At 32.3% G+C, this 26,412-nt stretch overlaps 1 protein-coding gene and 1 pseudogene across 1 annotated transcript; both read right to left on the minus strand.

Annotated features, from left to right (window-relative positions):
- Nucleotides 1-1,160: 1,160 nt before the first annotated feature.
- LOC100796676 (uncharacterized) lies at nucleotides 1,161-4,378 on the minus strand. Its single transcript, XM_006588814.4, has 4 exons — nucleotides 3,909-4,378; nucleotides 3,548-3,706; nucleotides 2,745-3,446; nucleotides 1,161-2,459 (listed from the first exon to the last, which is right to left on the minus strand). Exons 1-4 carry the CDS (start codon nucleotides 4,245-4,247, stop codon nucleotides 1,350-1,352), a joined length of 2,310 nt encoding a protein of 769 aa, XP_006588877.1. The 5' UTR covers nucleotides 4,248-4,378; the 3' UTR covers nucleotides 1,161-1,349.
- Nucleotides 4,379-11,180: 6,802 nt separating this feature from the next.
- On the minus strand, nucleotides 11,181-24,484 carry LOC102666700 (protein SCAR3-like; annotated as a pseudogene).
- Between the last annotated feature and the right edge of the window lie 1,928 nt (nucleotides 24,485-26,412).

Raw genomic sequence — 26,412 nt, forward strand, 5'->3', positions numbered from 1 at the left:
CTGAATCTCTGCGCCCTACCCTGCAACACCTGAACCTAGCTGGGAAGCCTCACCTGTTTCGCCAATGCTGCTGGCTAGACCCACCTCCACTTCCACGTCACGTGTTTTGCCAATGTCAATGGCGAAACACCTCCACGTCAGCCCTATCTCGTCAATGCCAATGGCGACTCAGCTGTATCGCCAGCATCAATGACGACTTGCATGAAAAAAAGACCCCCCCATCAATAATTTTAAAACAGACCCTATTTGATAAAAAATATTTGTAAAAGTGACCTTATTTGATCAATTTGTCACAGACACTTGTAGCTGAACTAAATAGATTGAGCCATTCACTCATGGGGAGATGTGTTGTAAATTGCTCAGCAGAAAACCACAACCGTTATTCACATGATGCTCCTCGGTTGATAATATTATTCATGATGCAGACCTGATATGCTTGTAGATTACACGTGTGGTTAATAAACTCGACGATTTTTTTAGCAAATGAAGCATTGATTATAATGGATGATGTTTGCATTATGTGCTCCCACAACTTGATGCTTCTATGAAACCCACTAGCCCCAAACATTAGTTATTTTACATTGAAAGACGCTTCAATTTGACTAGTAAAAGTATGTTCCAATGTAATTCTTAGACATACTTTTATAATAACTAAATAAAATAGCCAATATGAGATAAAATGATTTGAACTAGTTATCATTATCAAACGTTTGATATTCCTTTAAAATTAAATCTAACTAGACATGAAAACTACAACGAAATTGTTTAAGCTGAACTAAATTATTATAAAATATACTGATTATATCAAACAATAGCAACGGAGGAATGAAAACCAGAATCTATTTTTTTTATTAATTGATCATATAGCATTGCCATCAGTAAATAATAAATAAATATAAGCTTGGAATCAGAGTGCAAAATGTTTATAAACCCAATTCACAAGACTTTTGCAAACTACATGTTAGATGCCATAAGTTTGAGCTCTCACATAAAATATACTGATGAGATCAAACAATAACAATGGAGGAATGAAAACCAAAATCTATTTTTTTATTAATTGATCTTATATCATTGCTATGAGTAAATAATAAATAAATATGATCTTGTGGAATCAGAGTGCAAAATGTAAGCCAATTCACAAGTCTTTTGCAAACTACATGTTAGGTGCCAAAAGTTTGAGCTCTCACATCGAAAAGGAAATTACAAAGTCATTTACAGATACTCTTCCTTGGTAAGATGTAGCAAAACAAAGCCTTTTTGTTAATTTCACTTAAAATCAGAAAGCACTCTTAACGTAAGACTAGTTAGAATAACCACATTTTTTCCTTTAATTTACAGTAGTACAATTATTATGCGGAAACCTCAGTTACTGCAAGAGCAAGAGTCTCTGGCACAGTCATGGATGGTTCAGCCACTACTGGAGGTGCAACACAAGACTGCAACACCTGAGTGTAGTGAAACTCAATTTGTAGCCTATGATGAAATGGTGTTTGAGTTGATGATATTAAACCTTTCTTGACATCTGCTTGCAATTCTCTAATAGGGATTGCTGCCAAGAAGCTTTTAATGTATTCTTTGCATGCTTCTTTCCCTCTGCACACAACCTCCTCTTCTTGGTCACTCTTCAAATGTTCTTCTGTGTCAACAACAGAATCAACCTCTTTGCCATTGATTGGTTGGATCTGTCTGTCATTCTGCTCTAATACTTCTGCAACAGTTCGAAGATCACTGGCTGGTTTTTCGCCAGACCCTTGAGCAACATCTTGCATTTTGTATATTACCGTGTTGCTGTCGAATTTCAAGACATACGCCTGATTGCATCCTTCATAGAGCCTCTCCCCCAAAGTGTCGATGATGCAGTAAGCATCAGCTTCAACTTTGAGGATGAAGAAATGGTCATTCCAACTAATAATATAAATCTGGGGTTCATCATTGTTAGTGCACTGCCGTCCAGCATGACTAATCTCATCCCAGATGTTATCGAAAGACATGGCCCCATGCAGAAAATCGAATCTCCCTTCATCCATTCCTTCTGGGTGGAAAAATCCAATGAAGGACTTGCCAGGAACCACAGAAAGGGGGCGTATTTTGGCTTGGATGACTGTTTCAAGATCAAAATGTTTGTCAGGGAATCGCTCCCTATAGGTCTGATTTTCACACAAGTTCCTCCATTCTAACGAGCCTTCCCGAATAAGACTATCAAACTGGGACTTTATTGGCATGAGATCACGATTGTTTTGGAACCAATCAGCCATTACCGCAACAAGAGCGGTACACGCACTCTCACCCGCTGCACGTTCACTGCGCTGATCAATTGAAGCAAAGAAGACCTGTGTCTGAAGTTTCATGTGACCATCACGGCTCATTACTTCTTTCTGCTCCCAACTCCCGACAGCAAAATTGTCATCCCCAAATTCGGACACCGATGATCGATTTGCACCTGAATCATCCTCAGTCTTCTGCAAGACAGACATACAGTGTGAAACACTGGTACTGCTAAGCTAATTAACAACAGTTTTCAAGTGCATCCCTAAAGGTTCAGAAGTTACTGTCACTAATTCCTCAATAAACATACAACTTACCACAAATGTCAGATCACTAGTCAACAAGTACTAATCAGTAATCACAAAGACCAAAGTATCAATTTTCAGTACACCCAGATACCTATTGTTTTATAATTTCTTTCTTGTGCCATAAACATGTAGATAAATGAAATCAGCGAGAACAAGCAAGTAAATTCCTACCCCGAGTGAAAGGGATTCATCAGAGCTAAGCTGTCTGCGATCATAATCAATGTCATCACCGCCTTCTTCGCCATAAGCCTTCTTCAACAATGGCTCCCCCTTAGATTTAGGAGATCTGAAACTCAACTTCCTCTTCCTCCAAGGCAGTATACTACGCCTTGAGCTTTGCAACACATAAGGCTCAGTCACTGACACGGTCAAAGAATCCTCTTTATGCGAAACCCCAACATCTGATCTGTGATTGCTGTAGTAAAACCAGTCCTCACCCTCACCATTCACCCTCATGCTGGAGTAAAAAGCCCCCCCAGCATTGGCATACGCCAGTTTCCCATAACTAAACGACTTCCTCACACTCGAATCTTCCTTCACCTCATCCGAATCGCCCTCTTCGAAATCGTCGAGGGAATCAGAGTCAAAGGGGTAATTGTATTCACCATCCTCACTCCTGGCTGAGAAATTGCCCTCACTCCCCTCCTCCTCAGGGCAGGTTTTCTTTGCCTTCCTAACAGAAACAAACTCGGTCAAAATCTTCACTTTTCGAAGACCGGCTTTGATCGTCGAAAGCTCGTCTTTCTCAACCAAGGTAGTATCTCCTGACTGAACCAAAGGCGAAGAAGCCGAAGCCACAGGCACTATGGATTTATTATGAACTAACTCTGTACTCTCTTGAACCGCTCTTAACTCCACCAAACTAATCGATATCTACACACAACAACCAAAACCAACCACTATAAATACACAAAAACAAATCCTCAATGTTAAATCAAAGAACAATTATCATAGTCTCAACTAAAACAACATACACTGAGTGAAGGAGAAGAAGACTCCGCAGAGCCACCAGAAATTGTGAGTGGAATGTTCAAATCAAAATCCTTTTGATCAACCACAGATGCAAATTCAGCTAGATTCAAAGTCGCAGTTCCAACCACAGGAACCTTAGTCTTTGACCTTTGATTCAAACCCTGCAACACAGAACAGTCCCAGTTCAAAATCAAACTCAAACCAACAACAATTTTGAAAAAATAAAAATAAAAACTTTCCAATTAACCCACAAAATCAGTTTTTACTTTTAATTAAAAAAGAAAGTCAACAAAAAACCCCAAATGAAAAATATTCTAAAATTGCAACAGAGGAAAAGAGAAAGAGTGAGAGAGAGAGAGAGACGTTGAAGAGAGAGAAAGCGATTTCCCAGGGGTGAAAGGCATTGTCTTTGTACGCGTTGAGGGTGCAGAGTGCGTGAAACTCCTCGTCCCACAAAACGACGTCGTCGTTTTGTTCAGGGTGCGCTTCTCTGGTGAAGTTTCTCGCAACGGCGTTGCGTCTCAGCGAGCTTAGGGTAAGCTTGGGACCCTTCCACTTAATCTGGAGCATGAAGCCTTTCTCTGCGGACGCACGCACCAGATCGCAGCCCTGGAGAGTGAGGGTTTTCACGACGAGCTTAACCTCGTACTTCTTCGAGACGAGAGGGGGCCACGGCCTCCACCGCATCATCTTCACCACCATCGAAACGGTGTCGTGTCGCGTCGTTGGTCGGCGTTTAAAGAGAAAGAAAGAAGAGAGAGAAAACGAAAATGAAATGAAAGTGGGATACAGATACAAGGGAAGGGAGGATTCGGGGGGGTGCTGTTATATTAACGCCATTTTGTCATTTTTGTGAGATACAAAAGATAAATTTGCAATTAAAGGGACTTTTTTGGGCTTTTGTCAGGATATACGACATTTCGGGAATTTATCACTATGGAATAGTACTATTTTTTTTCATTTTATAAATCATTCTTATTTTCAATTTTGTACAGTATTATAAAAAAAATATTCGGGTAAATTAAAATATTTTATAATTATAATTAGATTCGATAAAATTATCATTTTATTTTATTAATATTTTATAAATTGTTGTTATTAAAATAAATAAAAAATTAAACATATAATACTTTCTTGGTTTTTAAAATGATAAATATCTAAACATGATTACAAAAAAAATAAAAAAAAAATGTATGTGTAATTAATTTTATATACATTAGAAGAGAGAAAAATAATGAAAAATAGCACAATTTTTTTCCGAAGAATTTGAATAATTCATTCAGCATTTCAGCTACAACGCCTTCATAGACTAAAAAGTTACTAATTCTTTTTTGGCCTGCTGAAAGAAAAATTTAATCATTATAATTTATTTAAAAGTAAAGAATGAGACAGTTAAGGTTTTTTGAGAGAAGATAAAAAAAATGAATTTCCTTAGACGTGTCATATTAATGTAAAAATATATTTTTTAATTAATTAAAAATTATTTTTATATATTTTAATATAATAATTATTATAAAAGTTATGTAATTTTTATAATTAATTGTAGTGTCTGTGATTGAATCAGAATGTGTCTTTACACTATTAATATATGCATTATTTTTAAATTTTATCATAATTTAAAAAAAAATAAAAAATTCAAAAATTGATATTTACAGAAAAAATCACTATAAAAATTAATAGTAAGTCTTCTAAAAATGTGAAAAAATATTAAATTAAAAATTAACGTGAAAATTAAAAAAAGATTAGTAATTTGATTTTTTAAATGTTAAAAAATATATGAAAATACCTTAAAAGCAAAAGAAAAGGATAATAAAATATTATTTTGCTGTACTAATAAACACACTGATTTCCCTTAAATAGATAAACACACTGTTTTATTAATATATTTAACTGTGGACAACAATCTTAACAAGATCCAAATTCCATTGAATCCTCCAACTTTGCTTATTGGCAAAGACAAAGTAAAAAGATTAATTGCAACGGTTTGTCATTATTATCATCGCCATAATAAATTAGAATTTCACTCCACTGCTTTACGCGTAAACCATATCACTGATCACTCATTATTACCCCGTTCCTTCCATCTAGATTCATTCATGTAAAGTCTAGCTAGAAAGTTCCATAAACAATATATTGTTATCCGGCAGATAAACAGATTTTAAAATTGAGCTACTGAATTGTATTCAAATTTATCAAACATTTGGTCATGTAAATTTACCAGTGTAACTTTATTTACAAGACATTTGTTTTTTCTTTTGCTGATTGAGTCATGATTCAAAATCTTAATCTTCAAGGGTAAATAAATAGACTTATTGGCAATCTATCAGATCATTGAATACCCTATTGTTGTTGTGTTGAATAGATTACGCATATATTGCAAAGAGCACAGCACGTGGTATTGATTTCCAATTACTTACAAGGAAAGTACGAAAGTAGTTAAATTAAATAGAAGTGACGATGTTAATTAGCTTAGCACATTAAAGAGAAATATAACCAAATTAAACTCTTGCTTGTTATATCACATTTTCTTTTTAATATAAAGTAACTTACATTTTCAATGGTGGGAAGAGGATGGCTATTCGTAAGGTATACTAATTTATAACTATTTTAGAGAACTTTGAATTTGTAAGTGGAGGAAGGTGTAATTTACTTTTTGAGTTTTTTTTCTATATAAATTAATTTCCCGTTTATTATGCATTAGTGACAATAAGTCCTTTGACACCCAACCCCCAACCTTTAACTAAAATTTACAATGAATCCTAAATGCACTTCATTTATATATTTATTAGTATATTAAATCATTTTTTATAATATTAAACATTTTGTCACATTTAAAATTCACCTCCATGTCACACATTCATAATAGAAGTTGTTATAACATCCCTATCGATATGTGGCCGAGCTTAGGTTTTGTATTTTTTTTTTCTTCAAATTTTAATTTAAACTTACATATATGTCCGAAAATCTTATATGATCGGGTATTTGGCAACATAGCATTTTCTTTAAATATAATCAATACTAGCAAATATTAAATATTAAATCCTTAACAATTCATCAATGTGATATACACGAGAAAAAGGAAAATGATACCAGCAAAATAGCCTCCTTTTTATGATAATACAACTCATCCATTTAATGGAATGGATATGGATAATAGTTAGATGGATAAAGAACAATGCTGATATCTCTCCTAACTCCTATCACGGAAAAGCATAGTTTGAGTTTTTCAAAAGTTAAAAAAAGAAAACAGATAATACTAAAAAACAAACAGATACAATAGGGGTGGTGTGAGTGTAGTCAACAACCTCGTTATTACGGCGTTACTTGCTCCTCCTCCACCAGGGATACCCAACAAAACATGAGACATGAAAGTTGAAAACTCAACCTTAACCTCAAACTAACCCTTGCTAAGGTTAAGTTCCTAACATAGTACAGATAGATATACACGCAATTCGCAAATACATTATGCACTCTTTCGCTCTCATTTCCAACCAAAAAAATTAACGGCTTACGCGGTTCCATTTCCAGCGGACGGAATTTCGTCGGGAAAGTTCCCATTCCGGTTTTTAAGCATTCCATTTCCTTCTTCGTGTCTTAATTTGTAAGAGAATTTGAATCAATTTACTAAAATATAACAAGTTATATTACAATATATATTTATTTTAAAGTCTACTGATTAAACTATATGTAATTGTAAACAAAAATATTAATTTTATATATAAATTTGAAATTAATACATTATTTCAATAATTAAATTGCCTCAATTTAATCAGATCTCAATTAAGTTGGATTTGGAATTAAATAAATAGTTTTATCATTTTCTTATATCATCTTATTTGTGCAAAATATTTATGAGATCTCAATTATGTGCAAACTTTTTTATGTATATAAAGATTGAACGTGAAACTTTGTTTAAAGAATGTAAGTTGAGTGTCACTCAAATCAATCTAATGTTGATATCAAAAATTTAAGTCAGATATAAAGATCATTAGAATAAACATGTGTCAGATACAAGTATATTTTATTATGATTTTCTTTTTTAATTTGTGTCTTTTTTTTTTTACAAATCACATTACACTCAGAAAGTTTAATAAAAAAAATTATTTGATATTTCTTTTGTTTTTTATTCTATGCTATGTTTTTAAAAATCATATAATAGAACCCTGTATATCCTTCTTATTAACAAAGATTTTTTTTTTATAAAGGAACAAAATAAAATTAAGAAAATATTAGGTATAATTCTACTAAACTTGTTCCATTACATCAAAAGAGTCTTACATGTCTTACGAGTTAAAATCAAAGATGATTTATAAGTATTTTTTTTCTCTTAATCCATCAAAATGACTTTTAAAGACAAATAACTTTGAGATCTATATGAACCTCAAAGCGAACAATATATCAAATTCAGTTATCATAACTATGTAGCAAACCTAAGCACAAAACAAAACCTTAAAGGATTTAATTTGAGCATAATTTGTCCTTAGTTTTTTAATATGACACTGTCATATTAACGAGTATTGTAAGGAGAAAAAAAAACTAGTCTAATAAAATGGGAGAGAAGTGGGGTATTCATATTTACATATTAAAACAAACATCAAAGAAAGCTTAGAAGTTAAACTTTACTTAAATAAAGGAAATTGAACGAAATTAATCGTTTTTTTAATCTTTTTGTCGTTTTCCCAATGCTTTTCTTTTACAAAACAGATCCTTGCTTAGTTGTTTACTTTCATATCTCTAACTGGGATTAAATTTCTCTTCAAAAAATAAAAAATAAAAACTGGGATTAAATTTCCTCATTCATCATTCTTACGGTCCACTAGATTTTAATATTATAGCAAACCAACCCTAGCCATAAACTCCCAGCTATATCAATTTAAACACATTATTATTAATCCAACGCACCATATAATAAGCCTTTCCATCCCACTTTGAGTGGTGGTGCATGAGCTGGTACCACCAATGCATGGTCATTGCATAAATATCATATGTATAAATCCACCACGATACTACGAATCAACATTTATTATTATATGAATAATAAATGCAACCCATATTTGTTATTAGATTTTTTTTTTATTTCTCTCGTGTGGGATGTTAGAAAGTATACCACCCATTTGACTTCATGTGCACCACAGGTCCCATCAAGGCATGTATGTGGATGTTATTTTGCGTCAAAAGTTGGGTTGGGATCTTCTCTTCCTTGAATCTACATATTCATGAACCGTTGGATCAATTTTCCTTTGTGAAGACAACATCAATGGAAGAGTCTTGTCTTTGTGGGACTGGAATTGGCTTTACAGGTTGGCTTTAAGAGATGAAATCTTCTTTACAAGTTTTTATGAGCCGTTAGATTTTACAGCCTAGACGAATCTCTTTATTGTAATTCTTTGATTCTTCTCCATGCCACTTTTAACTTAATTTCAAGTTTTCCTTTTAGCCAAATATTTTAGAGATCCGCTTGTACCAATCATAAGATAAGAAGGTTTTTGTTAATATACACATCTTTATATTAATATTAATACATTAACAAATTATAATTAAAAATATTTTAAAATATATAATGATGTAACTTGTTTACATATTCATACTAAAATAAAATATGTATTTTAGTAAATGTTTGTGAGATTTGTTAACTTAAGTATTCTTATTTTTAATTATGAGTACATTAGTAAACTATAATTAAAAAAAAAATAGTCTAACTGATAATACAATTATACTAAACAAATAAATGCGTGTAGTTAGCAAATCCCTTATAAAAATTAGACTTATACACCATAGTTTTGAATGAGTGGTTTAATTGAGGAGAAAATAAAAACAAATATTATTAAAAGTATATTTTATGGGAGAATCCAAAATTTACTCTTACGTGAAATAATGTCCTTCCATGCATGCATGAAATTAATTAGAAATTAAAATAATAAGCAAGTGAAATTTAAGTAATAATTCACACAAGTTTAATGCTTGTTGATCTAAATTATATAAGCATATGCAATTACAGGTTGACTTTAAAATTGCCATGACCTTTTTACAACTGTTAAAAATTGGTATTATAGATCATAAAAAGTTTTGCGTAAAAAATACAAAGAAAATTATACTTATAAATATGATTTATAAATACTTTATTGATTAAAAAATCAAAATATATACTAATTTAATAATTTTAAAAAATTTACTACATATTAATTAAAAAAATCCCACATTTCATAATTTAAAATGAAGGAGATTGTTATTGTGTAGATTAAATGACACAAAATTGTTTTAATATAATCATTAGTCTCATGCTCTAGTCTTAAGTATATGCAGCTCTCTAGGTAAAATATTTGGTATTTATAACAGTCATATTCGGATAAAATAGAATTATATTTTATATAAATACATATAATTTATATAGAAAAAATAAAGAAGAATAAAATAAGGATCGAGGCTAAATATTTTCACCAAACTTACAAGCATGCTAAACGACGCTTTTAAGTCATAATAAGTCTCCTTTTTAGGTTCATTTTGTTTAAATTGCAACCCTTTTCCACTATGCCCACCACCCGTTGACCATACTAAGATTGCAATATCTCAACTGCTCTGTGGACTTAGATGACAGATCTTTAATAATAAAGATAAACTTGTTATTTCAAACACTCATTTTGATGGGTTAGTAAAAGAGTGATTAAGCAATTGAATTGCAAAAGTGTAACACACACCACACATCGATATTTCTAGGGGTAGCAGATGACTTAAGTGTCGCTGGTCGGTTTTTTATTTAAGTTACAAAATATAGAGATTGAATTGGGTTTGTGACTTTGTGCTAAGGTTAAAAACATTTGAACTCGCAAGGTGAAACACAGGAGGGAAAAAATTAACTCCTCTTGACAACAAGCTTGTAGGTATTAAATTCATATGCTACTTATATAATAGTTATAACAACGGCTATATAATGCTTAATTATTTAACCAATCTAACATTTAATCATTGAATTACAATGTGTTATCCATTTACTAAGTTATTCATTTACAACCCATCCCATCATATATATTATGTTTGTTGTCTATTATATAATATTAAGAATAATTTTAAAAGTCATATGATAATTATTTATTATTGAATGATAATTTAAAATTATTTTACATTATTTAAGCATGATTATTAAATACTAGATATTTGTTTATGATTTTATATATTAAATAAAGTGATACGATCAAACTTGATTTTATTTCATGAATTCGATTAATTCAATTATTTAATTAACAAAAAAATATTTATAAAATGCTACACGCACACGATTCATTGAATTACACTACAAGAAAAATAACATATGCATACGGACGAAAATAATCACTAGATGTTAAAAATACATAGATAAATATAATAAAGACTTTATCCTACGAACATTTTGGTCGTCAACTTTGAGGGGGCGTACAGTGACAAATTATAGCCTGTCAATAAAGGTTTTACCTATGGATTTACTTTCACTTACAATTACATTTGATTATCACTATATATGATTCCTACAATTCATAATGTGCGTAGGTAAAAGTCATTAACTTATATCTACAACCTCTAACTATAGGTAAAAACATTAAATTGTACCTACAACCTCCACCCGTAGGTAAAAGTCATTAACTTATGTCTACCATTGAAAGACTATAGATATAAATCATTTACTTGTACTTGTGTCTCAGGAAGTGACTGTCCTACAATGCCATTTTGTCCACTCTGGTCCAATATAACAAATTTCAGAGAATTATAATGTTTCGATTTTTCATCAAAAGAAACTTTCCGCTGAAAGCTATTTATTAGTAATCTATGACTAAGTCCAAACACACGGGGTGAAACCATTTCCCTAATTGGGTTCAGTAATGTCCTTTGTGTCAAGGGTTGATGGGAGAACACTTTCAGGTGCAACTACCCTGATTCCCTCTAAATTATTCCTCTCAATTTGACAAAATCCATTACTCTACTAAGAATTGCCAATGGCCTTTTCAGATATACAAGCTTGGTCATCATTATGGTCTGAAGTTAAGAATCTAGAACTTGGTTCCTTTAGAATCTACTTAGCAACATCTTCTGATGATCCCTATTCCTTTTTATAACCATTGCTCTTTTGCATTGAGTTATGATGAGAACCACCATTTGTTTCACTTTTAGTGCTCAAAGACCCTTGACTTAAAGAAGTTGACTTGTTAAAGTCAGAAGGTTTTGATGGCTCAAGTCCTAATAGTCCACCATTAGTCCAGAACCTAATGAAATGATTAGCCAAAGACTCTCTAGAAGTCTCTTCAGATTTGTAGATATTTTTGTTGTTCTTATCTACTTCATCATTTGGTAAATTAGAGTTATTGGAACTAGAAAATGATATATTAGTCTCAATTGGTGCTGACATTGTATCATTAACAATAGAAGAACCAATGTAGGTATCAGTGCATACTGAGTTATCCAAAACAAAATTTTCACTTGTGCAAGGAACCTACTCACAGGAAAGAGTCTTTGAGGGATAAGAATCAACTATATTCTTGGCTATCCCTTTGCTAACAGAAATATCTAATGGTCTCACAGATGCCAAATTAGATGCATATGGCTCTAATGTTAGAGCAGGAGTTTCTTGCAATGAGTTGGGCAAATTTCCAAACATTTCTTTGTTTAAGGAAACATTATTTGTGGTCATTTCTTCACTATAAGGAGCATTTGATGAATTCACGGGTCCCAAATTTGATGTATGCGGCTCTATTGTGAGAGGAGGAATTTCTTGCATTGAGTCGGGCAAATACCTAAATGTTTCTTTGTTTAAGCAAGCAATGTCTCTAGTCATTTCTTCACCATAAGGGACATCTGATGGATGCCCAGGTCCCAAATTAGATGCATGTGGCTCTGATGTGATAGGAGAAATTTCTTGCAACGAGTCAGGCAAATTCCCAAACATTTATTTATTGAAGCAAATGGTGTCTCTAGTCATTTCTTCACTATAAGGAACATCTGATGGACTTACAGGTCCCAAATTAGATGCATGTGGCTTTGATGTTAGAGGAGGAATAGCTTGCAGTGAGTCAAACAAATCCCTAAATGGTTCTTTGTTTAAGGAAGCATTGTCTCTGGTCATATTTTCTCTATCAAGATCATGAGATGGACTAACATATCCCAAATTAGATGCATTAGACTTTGATACAAGATCAAGAACATGATTTTCTTGCAGTGAGTCGGCTAAATTCCCTTTTTCTTCATTTAAGGGAACAACATAATCAGTTTTGGAAACGACATCAGATAAATTATTGTCCAATAAATTGGGAAGAGCTTCAATAACTCCATTTTCAATTGTTCCACAAGTGACACATGAAGATAACTGTTGCACCTCTCGTTTTGTTATATAATCAATATCATTTTCAGATTTTGATTCAATGGTGTTGAGAGTATCCACGTAATTATCAGGTTCACTATCAATATCATCAGTTTGAACCCTATTGAAGATTGATTTCTGGTTGTTTTCTTCATTAAATAGGATATGATTGTAGTCAATGTTGGTTATGGTAACAACCTCATTTACATGCATGCCTAAGTCATGCTTATCCACAAGCTTCTCAGGAGTTTTATCCATATCACATGTTTGACTCTTAAATTCCATTATTTCTTCCTTTTCATCCCAAGTACCACCAGATGAGCTAATGAATCATGTGAAATACTACCATCTATATGATGAGATACTGATGACAGAGTATCAGTTTTCTATTTAAATTTTGTAGAGGATGGTGCTTTATAATTTGGCTCATCATATTGTATGGAATTACTTGGATGGAAAACACATTTAATGTAGCTAGCACCATATTTTGAATCAAAAGAATTTTAATAATGTGGCAGATCTAATTTCATTGTCATATCTATGGTGGAGGCTGTTTGTGAGGAAGAAATTTGCCCATTGATAGCAAAAGAAATGGATTGCATTCTGGGTAGTCAATACAATATGTTAAGTGTTGATTTTGAATGAACAACAAGTATATCAAGATTAAATAGACATATACAGATGCAATACCTGCCACTAGTGTCATGCCTCTGTTCACCCCTTAAAATGTCTCCATTCTTTCACGACCTTTTCTTCTGTCCAACATTTTTTGTGTAAGCATCAAGAAATTGTTTGCAAAAAAAAAAAAATCAATGCATGCATATGATAGGAAAGGAATTGGGTTAAAAATAATCTTCCCCTTGAAATGATCACTATTGTACCTTACTTTTATGAGATTTCCTTGTTTTTTCAGTTTTTTTCAGAGTAAGATTCGTCTGTATCTATAGATACTATTTGAAACAAGGTTGGATCTAAATATCTCCTAAAACAAGATTCTGGGCCACCAGTATCGAATTTGATGGACACATGGAATGTTTCATTAACGAGTAAAAGACACTTGATTTAAGCAGGACTAGTTGATTGTATTCAACTCTTTAAAAACCATAGAGAAATGGCAAATTGGACAGGTACAAGATCCAGGGATACCAATCCAAATTTGAACTAGATTGTATTTTTTTTTTATCATCTAGATCTTGGAAATTAATATAAGCAGTAGTACCTAACTAATCTTGAAGTCTCAAACAGAAAGATAAACACTATAGAAGCAAAGCTTCATGATGAATCAAGATTGATTCAAAGATGTTTTGATGATAACAAAGATGATGACAAAGGTGATGACAAAAAGCTCAAAGGTCAATCAAAGAATGAGTTCAAGATGTTCAAGATAGAATCAAAAACACTTCAAGATTCAAGAGGAAAGTTGAATTCAAGAATCAAGATTCAAGGATTAAGCTTCCAAGAATCAAGATCAAGATTCAAGACTCAAGATTCAAGAATCAAGAGAAGAGTTAATCAAGATAAGTATGAAAAGGTTTTTTCAAAAAATGAGTAGCACATGGATTTTTCTCAAAACATGTTTACCAAAGAGTTTTTACTCTCTGGTAATCGATTACCAGATTATTGTAATCGATTATCAGTAGCAAAATGGATTTGAAAAAGTTTTCAACTGAATTTACAACGTTCCAATTGATTTCAAAAAGTTGTAATCGATTGCAATGTTATGGTAATCGATTACCAGTGCCTTTGAACGTTGAAATTCAAATTCAAATGTGAAGAGTCACATCCTTTCACATAAAAGCTTTGTGTAATCGATTACACTGATTTGGTAATCGATTACTAGTGATTGTTTCTGAATAAATCAAAAGATGTAACTCTTCAAATGGTTTTTGACTTTTTCAAATTGGTTTTAAGTTTTTCTAAAGGTCATAACTCTTCTAAATGATTCTCTTGACCAGACATGAAGAGTCTATAAAAGCAAGACTTTGTTTTGCATTTTCAATCAATCTTTTCTAACAATCCAATCAATTCATTGCAATCCTTTACAAGCCTTGAATCTCTTTGAACTTCTTCTTCTTCTTTGTGCCAAAAGCTTTCCAAAGTTTTTTGGTTTTCTAAACCTTGAAAACTTGTGCTATTCATTCTTTTCATCTCTTCTCCCTTTGCCAAAAAGAATTCGCCAAGGACTAACCGCCTGAATTCTTTTTGTGTCTCTCTTCTCCCTTTTCCAAAAGAATGAAGGACTAACCACCTGAATTCTTTTGTGTCTCCCTTCTCCCTTGTCAAAGAATTCAAAACGACACAATCTGAGAATTCTTTTGATTCTTCCCTTTCCCTCATACAAAAGTGTTCAAAGGACTAACCGCCTGAGAATTCTTTTGTATCCCTATTCACAAAGTATCAAAGGTTTAGCCGCCTGAGATCTTTGTCTTAACACATTGGAGGGTACATCCTTTGTGGTACAAGTAGAGGGTACATCTACTTGGGTTGTTGACTGAGAACAAGAGAGGGTACATCTCTTGTGGATCAGTTCTAGTGGAGGGTACATCCACTAGGTTCAAAGAGAACAAGGGAGGGTACATCCCTTGTGGATCTTTGCTTGTAAAAGGATTTTTACAAGGTTGAAAGAAATCTCAAGGACCGCAGATCGCTTGGGGACTGGATGTAGGCACGGGTTGTTGCCGAACTAGTATAAAAACTCTTGTGTGTTTGTCTGCTTCTTCCCTACTCTTTTACTTTCCGCTGTGCATTTTAATTTCCGTTTTTACTTTTGGTTAAGTTTCTCTTCTACTCCTTATTCTCTTAACAACGTAAGTAAAAGCCTTAGAAGAGTAAATTTTTAATTAGTAAAGGCTTATGAATAATTAATTCAACCCCCCCTTCTTAATTATTCTGAGGTCACTTGATCCAACAAACACAAGGAAGGGAATTTAACATACTTATCAAGTAAGTGAACACATGGAGGGTCATGACATTCTTCATATGAATCCATAATAAAGTGAGGCAAGTCATTGTAAATGAAATGATTTTGAGTAGCTTTCATGTGTGGATGCCATTCATAACCTGAAAGGAAAATGCTTTTCATTAAGGACTCCTATAATCTTTTAACATTGAAAGTTTGAAACCATGATCATTAAATAATGTTGTATTGCAAAATTTGAAGTAAAATATATAGATATACGCTATCTAAAAAGTGCATAAATCTTGCTTAATGCCACTTGACTGCAATCAAGTTAAAAATAATCTAAGATAAACATATTATGAGTTTGTTTTTCAGTGTCTTTCACACATCAGCTTCCATGCCAAACAAATCACAATGCACACACAATATTTGATATATAAGCTTCATCATATTTATAGTAATTCATGACCATATTCAACAGTGATCAACCCCTATTTCATCACAATACCTTGACTCATTGAACATATTGAAGACATGAATACTGAACCAACCATAGTATTTCCAATTTCCTTAAAGTTTTAGAGGTCTACTAACAACTTAATAGCTTGCATGCTGACAAAGATCTATCTATATATTAACTATGGAACACCCAAAGACAAATGAAATTTCTCAGACCGATTTCCCTTTGATAAATGCAAAAGAGTGAGCAAAAGCGGATTAATGTGAATATCATGAACAATATAAAGAAATAGAAAGAAAATACATTGAAAACACAACCTAACTTCAATATGATTCAACTGCTTGATCAACACAATACTAGACAAACAAATGAGAGCCATTCACATTACTTCATTGATGTTTAGTGGGCCAATTAATGTTTAGTGACGATTGCTATATCAAGATTCTACTCAAAGAAATAAGTTTAAGAAGTTTGTGATATAATCAAATATTTAACATGGGAATAAATATCTCAAAAGCTACTCTATTTGATTCACTCGAGACATAAATATGTTTATATCAAAACTTGTAAAACAGTAATGATTTGCATTCTTTGACATTACTCAGGATACATTAATTTAAAACATAACACTTTCTTGGTACAAATTTTATTTTAAGATATATTTTGGTAGGGCACATGTTCAAATCACATAAATAACCCCCTGACCCCATTAGGCCACCATTTATATAATTTGGGAGAAATTCTATTTGCGGTTTTCAAAATTCCCTTCAAATAAAATTTGGTAAAGATACACCCTCATTAAGCAAAATAAAATAAGGGTCTACTTGGGTAAGCTTCTCTATAAGTACTTCTAGGTGAAGAAAGAAAAGAAATGAGCTATCCATTAGCTAATTTGTAGATGTCCTCTCATCTTTTAGAGAAGTTATATGAGAGAGCTTCTACGAATTAGCTAATGGAGAACTCATTTCCTTTTTTTCTTCTCCTAGAAGTACTTCTAGAAAAGCTTACCCAAGCATGGAGTAAATGTCACAATTATCAGTAACTGAGTAATAATAATTACCCTAGATAATGGTGCATATACCAAACACATAAGCAGAGAGCATAATAGAATGGAGATACACAATGGGCAATGGAGAGATTAAATTGAAACCAACACAAGAAATCATTATTTATTTTAACATTAAAATATTTCATGATTTATTTTAAGAATGTGCAATCTTAATACGAGATATTTCCAAAACAACAAACACACACCATACGTAAGGCTTCACATCTAGCAAAACTAACAATAATTACTAGATATCTAAGCACTACTTTTCACAGAAGAGCAACTTGTCCAAATGGAGTCTAGCATGTATTAGGTTTTGAAGAAAGAACACACAAGATCCCACATCCATTCTTCTCTATCAAAATCAAAATATATAATCAAATTGATTGGAGTTCCAACTTTGCCAACAAGCTCTACAAATACAACAACAAAGCCCTACAAATACAAGAACTTGAAACTTTAATTCTTACACAACCATAGCCTGATTTCACTGAAACTAAAGATATAGGCTTTTTAATTGTAACTTAGATCAAAATAAGTAAGGAGTAAAGCAGAGGGGAGGAAGGTGGCCTATCAAAATATTAACAACGACACTATGAGCTAATGCGTCAAATTATATAATACAATATCCAACAGTTGATCTACTACACAGAGTGAATCCTAATTCCTTAATAATAAATAAATTAATTAATAATAAAACACACGCGATCAACCAATTCTCAAATTCAGAAAATCGACAGTGCCATATCAAATTGAAACGCATTAATTGGATTATCAATCACGAAAATTAAATCTAGTGCAATAGGTCGGTGATTCATCTATACGAAAATCACGATAATGACAAAATTGAAATTGAAATTGCAGCAAAATTTTTAGAAGGATTACAACAGACCAGTGAAGAAGAGTGTAAGGAGTGAGTAGTGGCAAGTAACTGACCTGGTCAGTGATCTTATCGAGCTCTTTGATGAGATAAATACAATTCTCTGTGTCCTGCCACAACCTAAAGAGGAAAACGGAGAATGATTAAAAAAAGAGTGAGAATAACTTGTGTTGAGTTTCTTATGAACTTTTTAAAAATAATTATTTTAATTAATATGTATTTGTTTTGTGGGATTTTACCTACACTATATATTTGTAGGTAGAAACCTTTTAAACTTTATCTACACCAATGGACTATAGGTGCAAGTTTTATAGGATTTTACCAACACCAAGTAATCGTAGGTATACGTTTTTTGAAATTTTACCAACACTGAGCATTTGTAAGTAGAAGTTATTTTGAGTTTTACCTACACCAAATAATAGTAGGTACGAATCTTTGAATTTTACCTATGACAAACAATTGTAGGTATAAGTATTTTTTTACTTTTATCTACAGTAATTTATGTTTGTAGGCAAAAACCTCCGTAGACATATATCATTTTTCTGGTAGTGTTACTTTTTTAATTTATGTGATAGTTGTTGGTTTTAAATCAAACAAGTCAACAATAATGTTTTTTTTTTTACCAATTTTATATTTAACACTGATTTCAGTAAAAACAAAAAACAAAAATTTATAGTTCTTCGTTAAATTTTTTGTGCTAAGAACATTAAAATATGGGTTTATGGCTAGTTTATTGACCAAATGAATACATATTTATTGTTTAGAATATAACTAGTGTTGTAATCTATGCTTTGGGGTACATACTCGTAGTTCATTTTCTAGTCGAGTCAATAAAAAGGATTCATCCCCTTTTTGTTTTGGTTCACTCAAATGTTTAGGATTCGTCTCGTGTTGTTACCCAACTAGTTTTAAATATTTTTTCACTTTATTGATGATTTTTGCGTTATACAAGGCCGATTAATGAAAAACAGGTCTAAATTATTTTTCATCTTTGAAAAAAATTATAATGAAATAAAAACTCAATTTGATATACTTATCCATTGTTTCCATAGTGATAATGCAAAAAATATATCTCATCAATTTCAGCAGTTTATGGCATCCAAAGGCATCATTCATCAAATATCTTGTGCCTACACTCCTCAGCAAAATTGTGTTGTTGAGCGCAAGAATAGGCACCTTATTGAAACAACCTAGACTTTTCTCCTCCATGTCAATGTTTCCTTGGGTTTTTAGGGTGACGTTGTGTTCACAACTTGCTACCTCATTAATTGAATGTCATCTTTTGTCCTAAATGATGAAGTTCCCCACTTTGTCCTATATCCCAAGTCACCTCTTCACATATTTCCTCCTCGAGTTTTTGGCTTTACCTGCTTTACTCATATTTTGAGCCCTAAGGCTGACAAACTATCAACAAAGTCTCTCAAATGTATCTTCTTGGGCTATCATCACTTCCAATAAAAGATATCATTATTTTTCTCATACTCTTCAATAGTATTTCATTTTTGTTGATGTCTCATTCTTTGTGTATGTTCCTTATTTTGATTCTACTCACTCTCATGTTGATATGTGGTACCCTAGTACTCCTGATAACACTGTTACTCATCCTCTTCATATTAATTCTTAGAATGAATTAGTTGCCCATCAAGATGATCCACCCAGAAAACCACCGACTGCACAACCCTTTCAAGTCTATCATCAACAACAACAACCAAACGACCATTCCTTCGCCATCCCTTGCGATTACTCATGATGAAATAATAGAGTCCATGCTAGATTCTTCCCCAATGCCATCTCCTATACTAAATTTGGACCTATCTTCTAACCTTAATTGACCAATTTCTCAGAGAAAAGGTATTTGTAAACTTAGTTTTTCAGCACAACGAATATAAAAGACACAAAAATAAGGACACAATTTTTTTTTATGTTGATTTGTCTTTACCATTGAGAATACGTTTGATTCTTGGCTAATCCACCAAGTTCTACTATAACCGATAAGAGTTACAAGTATTCTTTTCCAAGCCACTTTTGCCTCAACCCAAAGTAGTTTTACACTAGCCTCTTCAAGCTACAAGTTTGTTTAAGGATAAATGCACAGACACACAAACTTAATCGTCCTACAAACAGATACAAGGTTAAGCTCAAAGTCTAAACTTAAGATATACAAATGTTTTGAGAGTTAGGATTCTAAGAAAGGTTTACAAGGATTTTGAAATAGTTTAGAATGCTTGATTGCACTTGAGTTCCTCTAACTTGAGCTCTTCAAATCTTCAACTATTTTTAGGCTTCCACAGAAGACAATCATTGTGACAGTAACAAACTTTCTTAGTAAACATTTCCATTGGAGCATTAAATGAAACATTTAATGTATGTGGCCAACTTATCTAACTGATTTGATAAAGCATGTCTTTTTATCTTGTATTTTTTGCAATTCTATATCTTGTGTAATTAGAAATATTGTAAGGACAAAAATCACAAAAAAAAAAAGTTGGTTGAATTGTGATTTATAAAATATTTCGCAAAACCTAAACTAAAGTATCATCTAATGTAAAGGGTTTCAAAAGAAGCTTAGAAGAAATCTCAAACGATAGATTTCACAAAATCTTTTCTAAATCTTTTAAAATATTATTCTACTTTTTCACGTGAGATAAGGTTTTTTATAACATCAGTTTGATAATTTTTAATGATTTTAAAAAATTGATCTGTATTTTTATAGTTTGAAAATTATTTTTAATCCTGTATTTTGTAATTAAAATAATTTTAAAAAATCAAAATCAAAATTCATACAAAATATGAAATAAGCAATGATTTACGAAATATCTAACGTATGCTGGAAAACATCGGCGACAGAAAAAATCTGAAAAATAAATAACAAGGATAACATTTTTTCCCCGCAAAAAAGCACTTTATAGTCAGATGTAGTTTCAATATTTTAAATAATAACATTCTCACATTTAAAAATAAAATAAAAATTAGAGAATCTCGTATCTTTTCGTAGTTATTTATCCAAATAGTTTTACTTTAGAATATATAAAATAATCTTATAGCTATTTTTATACTACCCTCTAATCATATATACATGCATATCTAAGTATATTTATTAATTTTAATAATAATCTTAAAAATCACTTATCATAATTTTTATAAATTAATAGTACAGGATTTTTACATTAGTAATATATAATATTAGATTAAAATATAAAAAACACAAACTAACGGTAAAATATGTATGAAAATAAAATCTGACCTATTTATCAATACCAAACAAAACGAGAAAGCGAAACCTTTAAAAGTAACGCGTGCGACGGTAGTCATGTACCAAAGCAAAAGCGTGTATATGGGCCCAAAGAAATTAAGGAAAGTACATAAACCACAATCACACATGGCAAAATAAATAAATAAAAATTCAAATTCTAATAAGTTGGCGTTCTCTTGACTTTTAGAATAAGATAGCAAGACAAATCATGGTTTTGGTACTTCAATGTATGAATGGGTAATAATTTAATTTTTGAAAAAAAAAATTTTTTTTTTCGTTTTTAAATTTTTAAAATGTTTAAATATATTTTTGGCCTTTATAAGTTAGTATTTTTTTTCATTTTTGTTCTTTATAAGTTTATTTTTTTAAGTTGATATTTTTTTAATTTTGATTTCTGTAAGTGTTTTTGTTCATTTTTAATTATTGTAAATTTGTGTCTTTTTTCTTTTAGTCCATTTAAAATTTTATTTTTTTCATTTATAATTCTCATAAGTTTACACTTACATAAACTAAAATTGAAAACAAATGTAAAATTATAGGAACTAAAAATAAATAAAATATCTTAAAGGAATCAAAATTGAAGAATCAGAAAGTAAAAATATATTTAAGTCTTTTTTAAAATTGAGATAATTACGTCTAAAAAAATGAAACAAGACATATAAGCTATACAAATATCTAGCATCAATATAATCACGTTCTACCACGGAGGAGTCACTACAAAAAAATGGTGCATAACATCAATATGATCTTATTACTTTTGAAAAATTATTGCACATTGTGGTAGTTCTAACCGCTAAAACCATTGTTCTAAATGAAACAAGACATATAAGCTACACAAATATCTAGCAAAAACATGATTTCTCTTACAAACCTCTATCATAATTATTTGAAATGTCACCTGCGAATCCCACAATCATGACAATGAAATTGTTGACAACCACAATGACTTTTAAAAGCTTCTCCCATGATGTTTCTCAAAGGTACTTGTAGCTTTTAAGTAGCATCCTAATGGGGATAAGAAAACACTATTGTAGAAGGAACAATGCAATTATCCTCTATCTCAGAGACAAGGTGTCGAGACAGGTCTCTAAGGAAACAATTATTATTAGGGTTTGGTCAAAGCTTGAAGGTTTGTACATGACCAAATCTTTAGTTAATCATCATTACCTAAAATAGTTTTTATATTCTTTTTAAAATGCATGGAGATAGATTGGTAGGAGAACAATTGGATTTGTTTAATAAATTGATTCTATATCTTGAAAATACCAATGTCATGATTGATAATAAGGATCAAGCTTTGCTATTTTTATGCTCTTTGCCTACGAGTCACTCTCATTTCAAAGAGACTCTACTGTTTGGAAGGGAATTTGTTTCTTTAGATGAAGTGCAGGATGCTCTGAATTCAAAGGAATTGGATAAAAGAAAGGAAAATAAGTTTTCTACACTTGGTGAAAGGCTGAAAACAAGAGGCAAGACCTTCAAGAAAGATAGTAAATCTGATAAGAATAAGCAAAAGCCAGAAAACCAAAAGAATGGTGGAGGAAGTGTCTTCATAACCAAATGTTATCACTATAAAAAGGAGGGTCATACAAGGAAATTTTTTCCAGAAAGGCAGAAAATGGTAGTAATAACGATAGGAAGAAGAACTCGGGGAATGCTGCCATTGTTTAAAATGATGGCTATGAATCTGTAGAGGCACTGGTGGTGTTTGGAGAGAATCCAGAAACTGACTAGATAATGGATTCAAGGTGTTCATGGCATTTGACACCAAACTAATCATGGTTTAAATAGTTTTCTAATCAAGCAGATGGGTTGGTACTCCTTGGAGATAACAAGCCTTGCAAAATCAAAAGATTTGGGTCTATAAGGTTCAAGTTTCATGATGGGGCTGAAAGAATTCTCACAAAGGTCAGATATGTACCTGAGCTAAAGAGAAATCTAATCTCTCTTGGTGAATTTGATAGAAGAGGGTATGTGTTCAGGGGTGAAAAAGGAATATTGAATGTAGTTAAAGATTCCATGATTGTCATGAGGGAAATTATGAAGAATGACCTCTATTTTGTGGATGTTGAAGTTGTAATTGGCTATGCGACCACTACAATAGGAAGAGTTTTTATCAAAAATTGAGTTATGGCACATGAGGTTAAGCCATGTAAGTGAGAAAGGGTTGATTGAATAGGGAAAACAGGAGTTGCTATGTGGGGATAGAGTGGAGAAATTGAAGTTTTGTGAACATTGTGTCTTTGGCAAAGCCTGCAGAGCCAAATTCAATGTTTGACAGCAGAGAACAAAAAGTACCCTCGATTATGTTCATGCTCACAAGTTTTGTGAACAAAAAGTTATGGCACATGATGTATTTCTTGTATCATTTAATTACTTGATTAATTTGAATTAATGGAAATGTTATGTGAGTTATCCTTGTGCAAATGCTTGGTGTGGATGTTAGGTTATGTAAAGTTTGATTGATCTGCGTTGGAACTGTGCGATTCTGAGATTGACCCAAAACCTATTTCAGTAAAACCATGATCTTGGACTTTTTAACCATTGGATCGCCTTCCAATTTCTGTTGTAGGCTCACAACCTACATATGCACGTTTTGATCGTTGGGATTTGCAGAATAACACCTTGAGCGTGAGATATGACCTTTGCACAAAATCAGTGAAATATATTAGAGCGCCTTAGAGATTTGTTGAACATCTTGCTTAGCGACACCAGCTCGCTAAGCATAATTCCACCTAGAGGAAATAATTTGCTCAACGACACTAGCTCGCTAAGCGCAATTCCATCAAAAGAAAATAATTTTCTTAGCAACACCAGCTCGCTAAGCGCAATTCCAACTAGAGGAGAAATTACGTTTAGCGTGAATGTCTTGCTTAGTGGCAACCTTCGCGAGTTTATGTGAAATTTCGCTGAGTGACACGAGTTCGCTAAGTGAGTTTTTCATGTTATAAATACGTCCAGTAGCATGAAAAACGTGGATTTTAACCCTTTTTCTCCCCAAACCCTAGACCCATCTCCTCCTCTACCCACGACCGCTGGCGACCACCACGAGCCACCACTGCTTGCATTTGGACCATCGCATAAAGTGGAAGCCTTTAATTGGAGCGGAATCTTCAAAACCCAACTCGTGGATTTGGTAGTGAACGGAGCCCCTGATCCTCCCTTCACGCTTTCTTCAAGGTAACAATGATTCATATGCCCTCTCCTAGTTAGATTAAGCCTATCATTGTATCTCTTGTGATTTGGTTACCTTTATTGGATGTTTTTACGTTTCCTTTGAAAACCCTTGAAAATGAGACGTTATACAAGTTGTCTTTTTATAAAATTGTTTTCGTTTTTGTGACCTTTGCTGAACCCCGATCAAATTGGCACGACCAGAATTTCAAAATGACGTCTCTTTGATGTGGATCCCAAACACACCACTTTATCCCCTTTAAAAATTGAATGGGTATTTGACCCTAAATGTTAAAATTGACCTTGTCTTTGAAATTTATACTAAATTGTCTTCGATGATATATAGAGTTCTGCGTTTGGACCAACATACGTGAATCTAAGAGATTTCAAATTGACAATGTGAAGAGCTAACAGGGAGATATAGATAGGTGATGAGAGTTTATGGTTTGTTTATAGCTTTTGATATCATAGTTGAGGTTTAGGAACTCAATTATGGGGTTGTATGTTTGTCCTTGTTGCATGCTAGTTTCAAGGAAAAATTGTGTTTTAAACTAATGAGATGCGATATATTTGTTACTGATGAATAAAACTGTGAATGATGTTGTTGTTGTATTGATTGGAATATTTGGTCTTTACTATTGAAGAGAGACTTTATCCAAAATTTTATATATGTCCTCTTTATTACCTCTTTTATTAAATTTTAATTAGGCTTAAGAGTTTGTCTGTATACTATAGTTCTTTTTTTTTAATTTAGAATTTTCCCTAAAATATCAATCTCGTTATATTACGAATTATTATTATATGTGATATATATTGTCTGAAGACCTGGAGAATGGGAATCCCAAGCATGAGTATATATGTATATATGTGGAATGTGATTGCTTGTGATGTTGATGACATTGAGATGAGATGATGTTGATGTTGATTATGTCATTGAGATGAATGCACATTATGTATGTACATGAGGGGTACAGTGACCTTGTTTGAATATCCCTACAAAGGGAAAAGGATTGGTTTAACAATTATAAACATCCCCAGAGAGGGAAAGGGATTGTTTAAAATTTTTAACTATCCAAGGTCTGTGTATTGTTGGAGCCCATGTTTCATACTGCATAATTGCGTGGAAATAGTATAAAATTGTCAGTAAGTACACATGCTTCTTCATGAGGAAAAATCCTAGTACTTGAGGGGTATTTCACTTGGCTTGGAACTTCCTTGGGACTCATGCTGATCAACATGGGGGGGGGGGGGAATGGCTTGTGCATGAATAGGTGACTTTGACAATTGTTGCCAACCTTTTCTAAGTGAGAGTGTCATGAGAACATGCTTAGACTATTTTCTTTCAAATGGTATCACATTGCATTTAAGAGTTGAGTCAGGTGCATGCATCATTCTGAACATAATTGATTTGAATTGTTGAAAAGTTGATGACTAGTTTGTTGAGTGTATGTTGAACTGATAGATTATTGAGAATGATTATGATTATTTGTTATTGTTTTCTTTCTAATCATTGTCATCTGATATTCGTTAATCTTTTACAATAAACTCACCCTTGTATTTTGCATCGTGTGGTTGATGTCTGTGATGATCTCGAACTTTCGTTCATGGGAGTAGATGAATAGCAGTAGGTGTCTTTGGAGGGAGGTCTTTTGTTGGAGCCGCCAACTCGACGTGATAACGTTGGAGTTTTTTTTAGGAGAGTTGTGTTTTATTATCAAACTGTTCCTTAATAGGTTCCTTGATGTTTTGATTGGGCATGTAAATTCTAGGTTTAGATACATGTAAAAACTGAATTATACCTTGACATGTGAATGATGTATAATGGTTTAAT

The sequence above is a fragment of the Glycine max genome, chromosome 10 (genome assembly GCF_000004515.6).
Source record: "Glycine max cultivar Williams 82 chromosome 10, Glycine_max_v4.0, whole genome shotgun sequence".
In the NCBI taxonomy this organism is placed as follows: Eukaryota; Viridiplantae; Streptophyta; class Magnoliopsida; order Fabales; family Fabaceae; genus Glycine; species Glycine max.

Excerpts from the sequence above, each read along its gene's own strand:
- LOC100796676 (XM_006588814.4), bottom strand. The coding sequence starts at position 4,247 with ATGGTGGTGAAGATGATGCGGTGGAGGCCGTGGCCCCCTCTCGTCTCG. Across the intron at positions 3,707-3,908 it reads TCGCTTTCTCTCTCTTCAAC|GGTTTGAATCAAAGGTCAAA; the intron begins GTCTCTCTCTCT and ends TCTGTGTTGCAG. Across the intron at positions 2,460-2,744 it reads ATGAATCCCTTTCACTCGGG|AAGACTGAGGATGATTCAGG; the intron begins GTAGGAATTTAC and ends TCTGTCTTGCAG.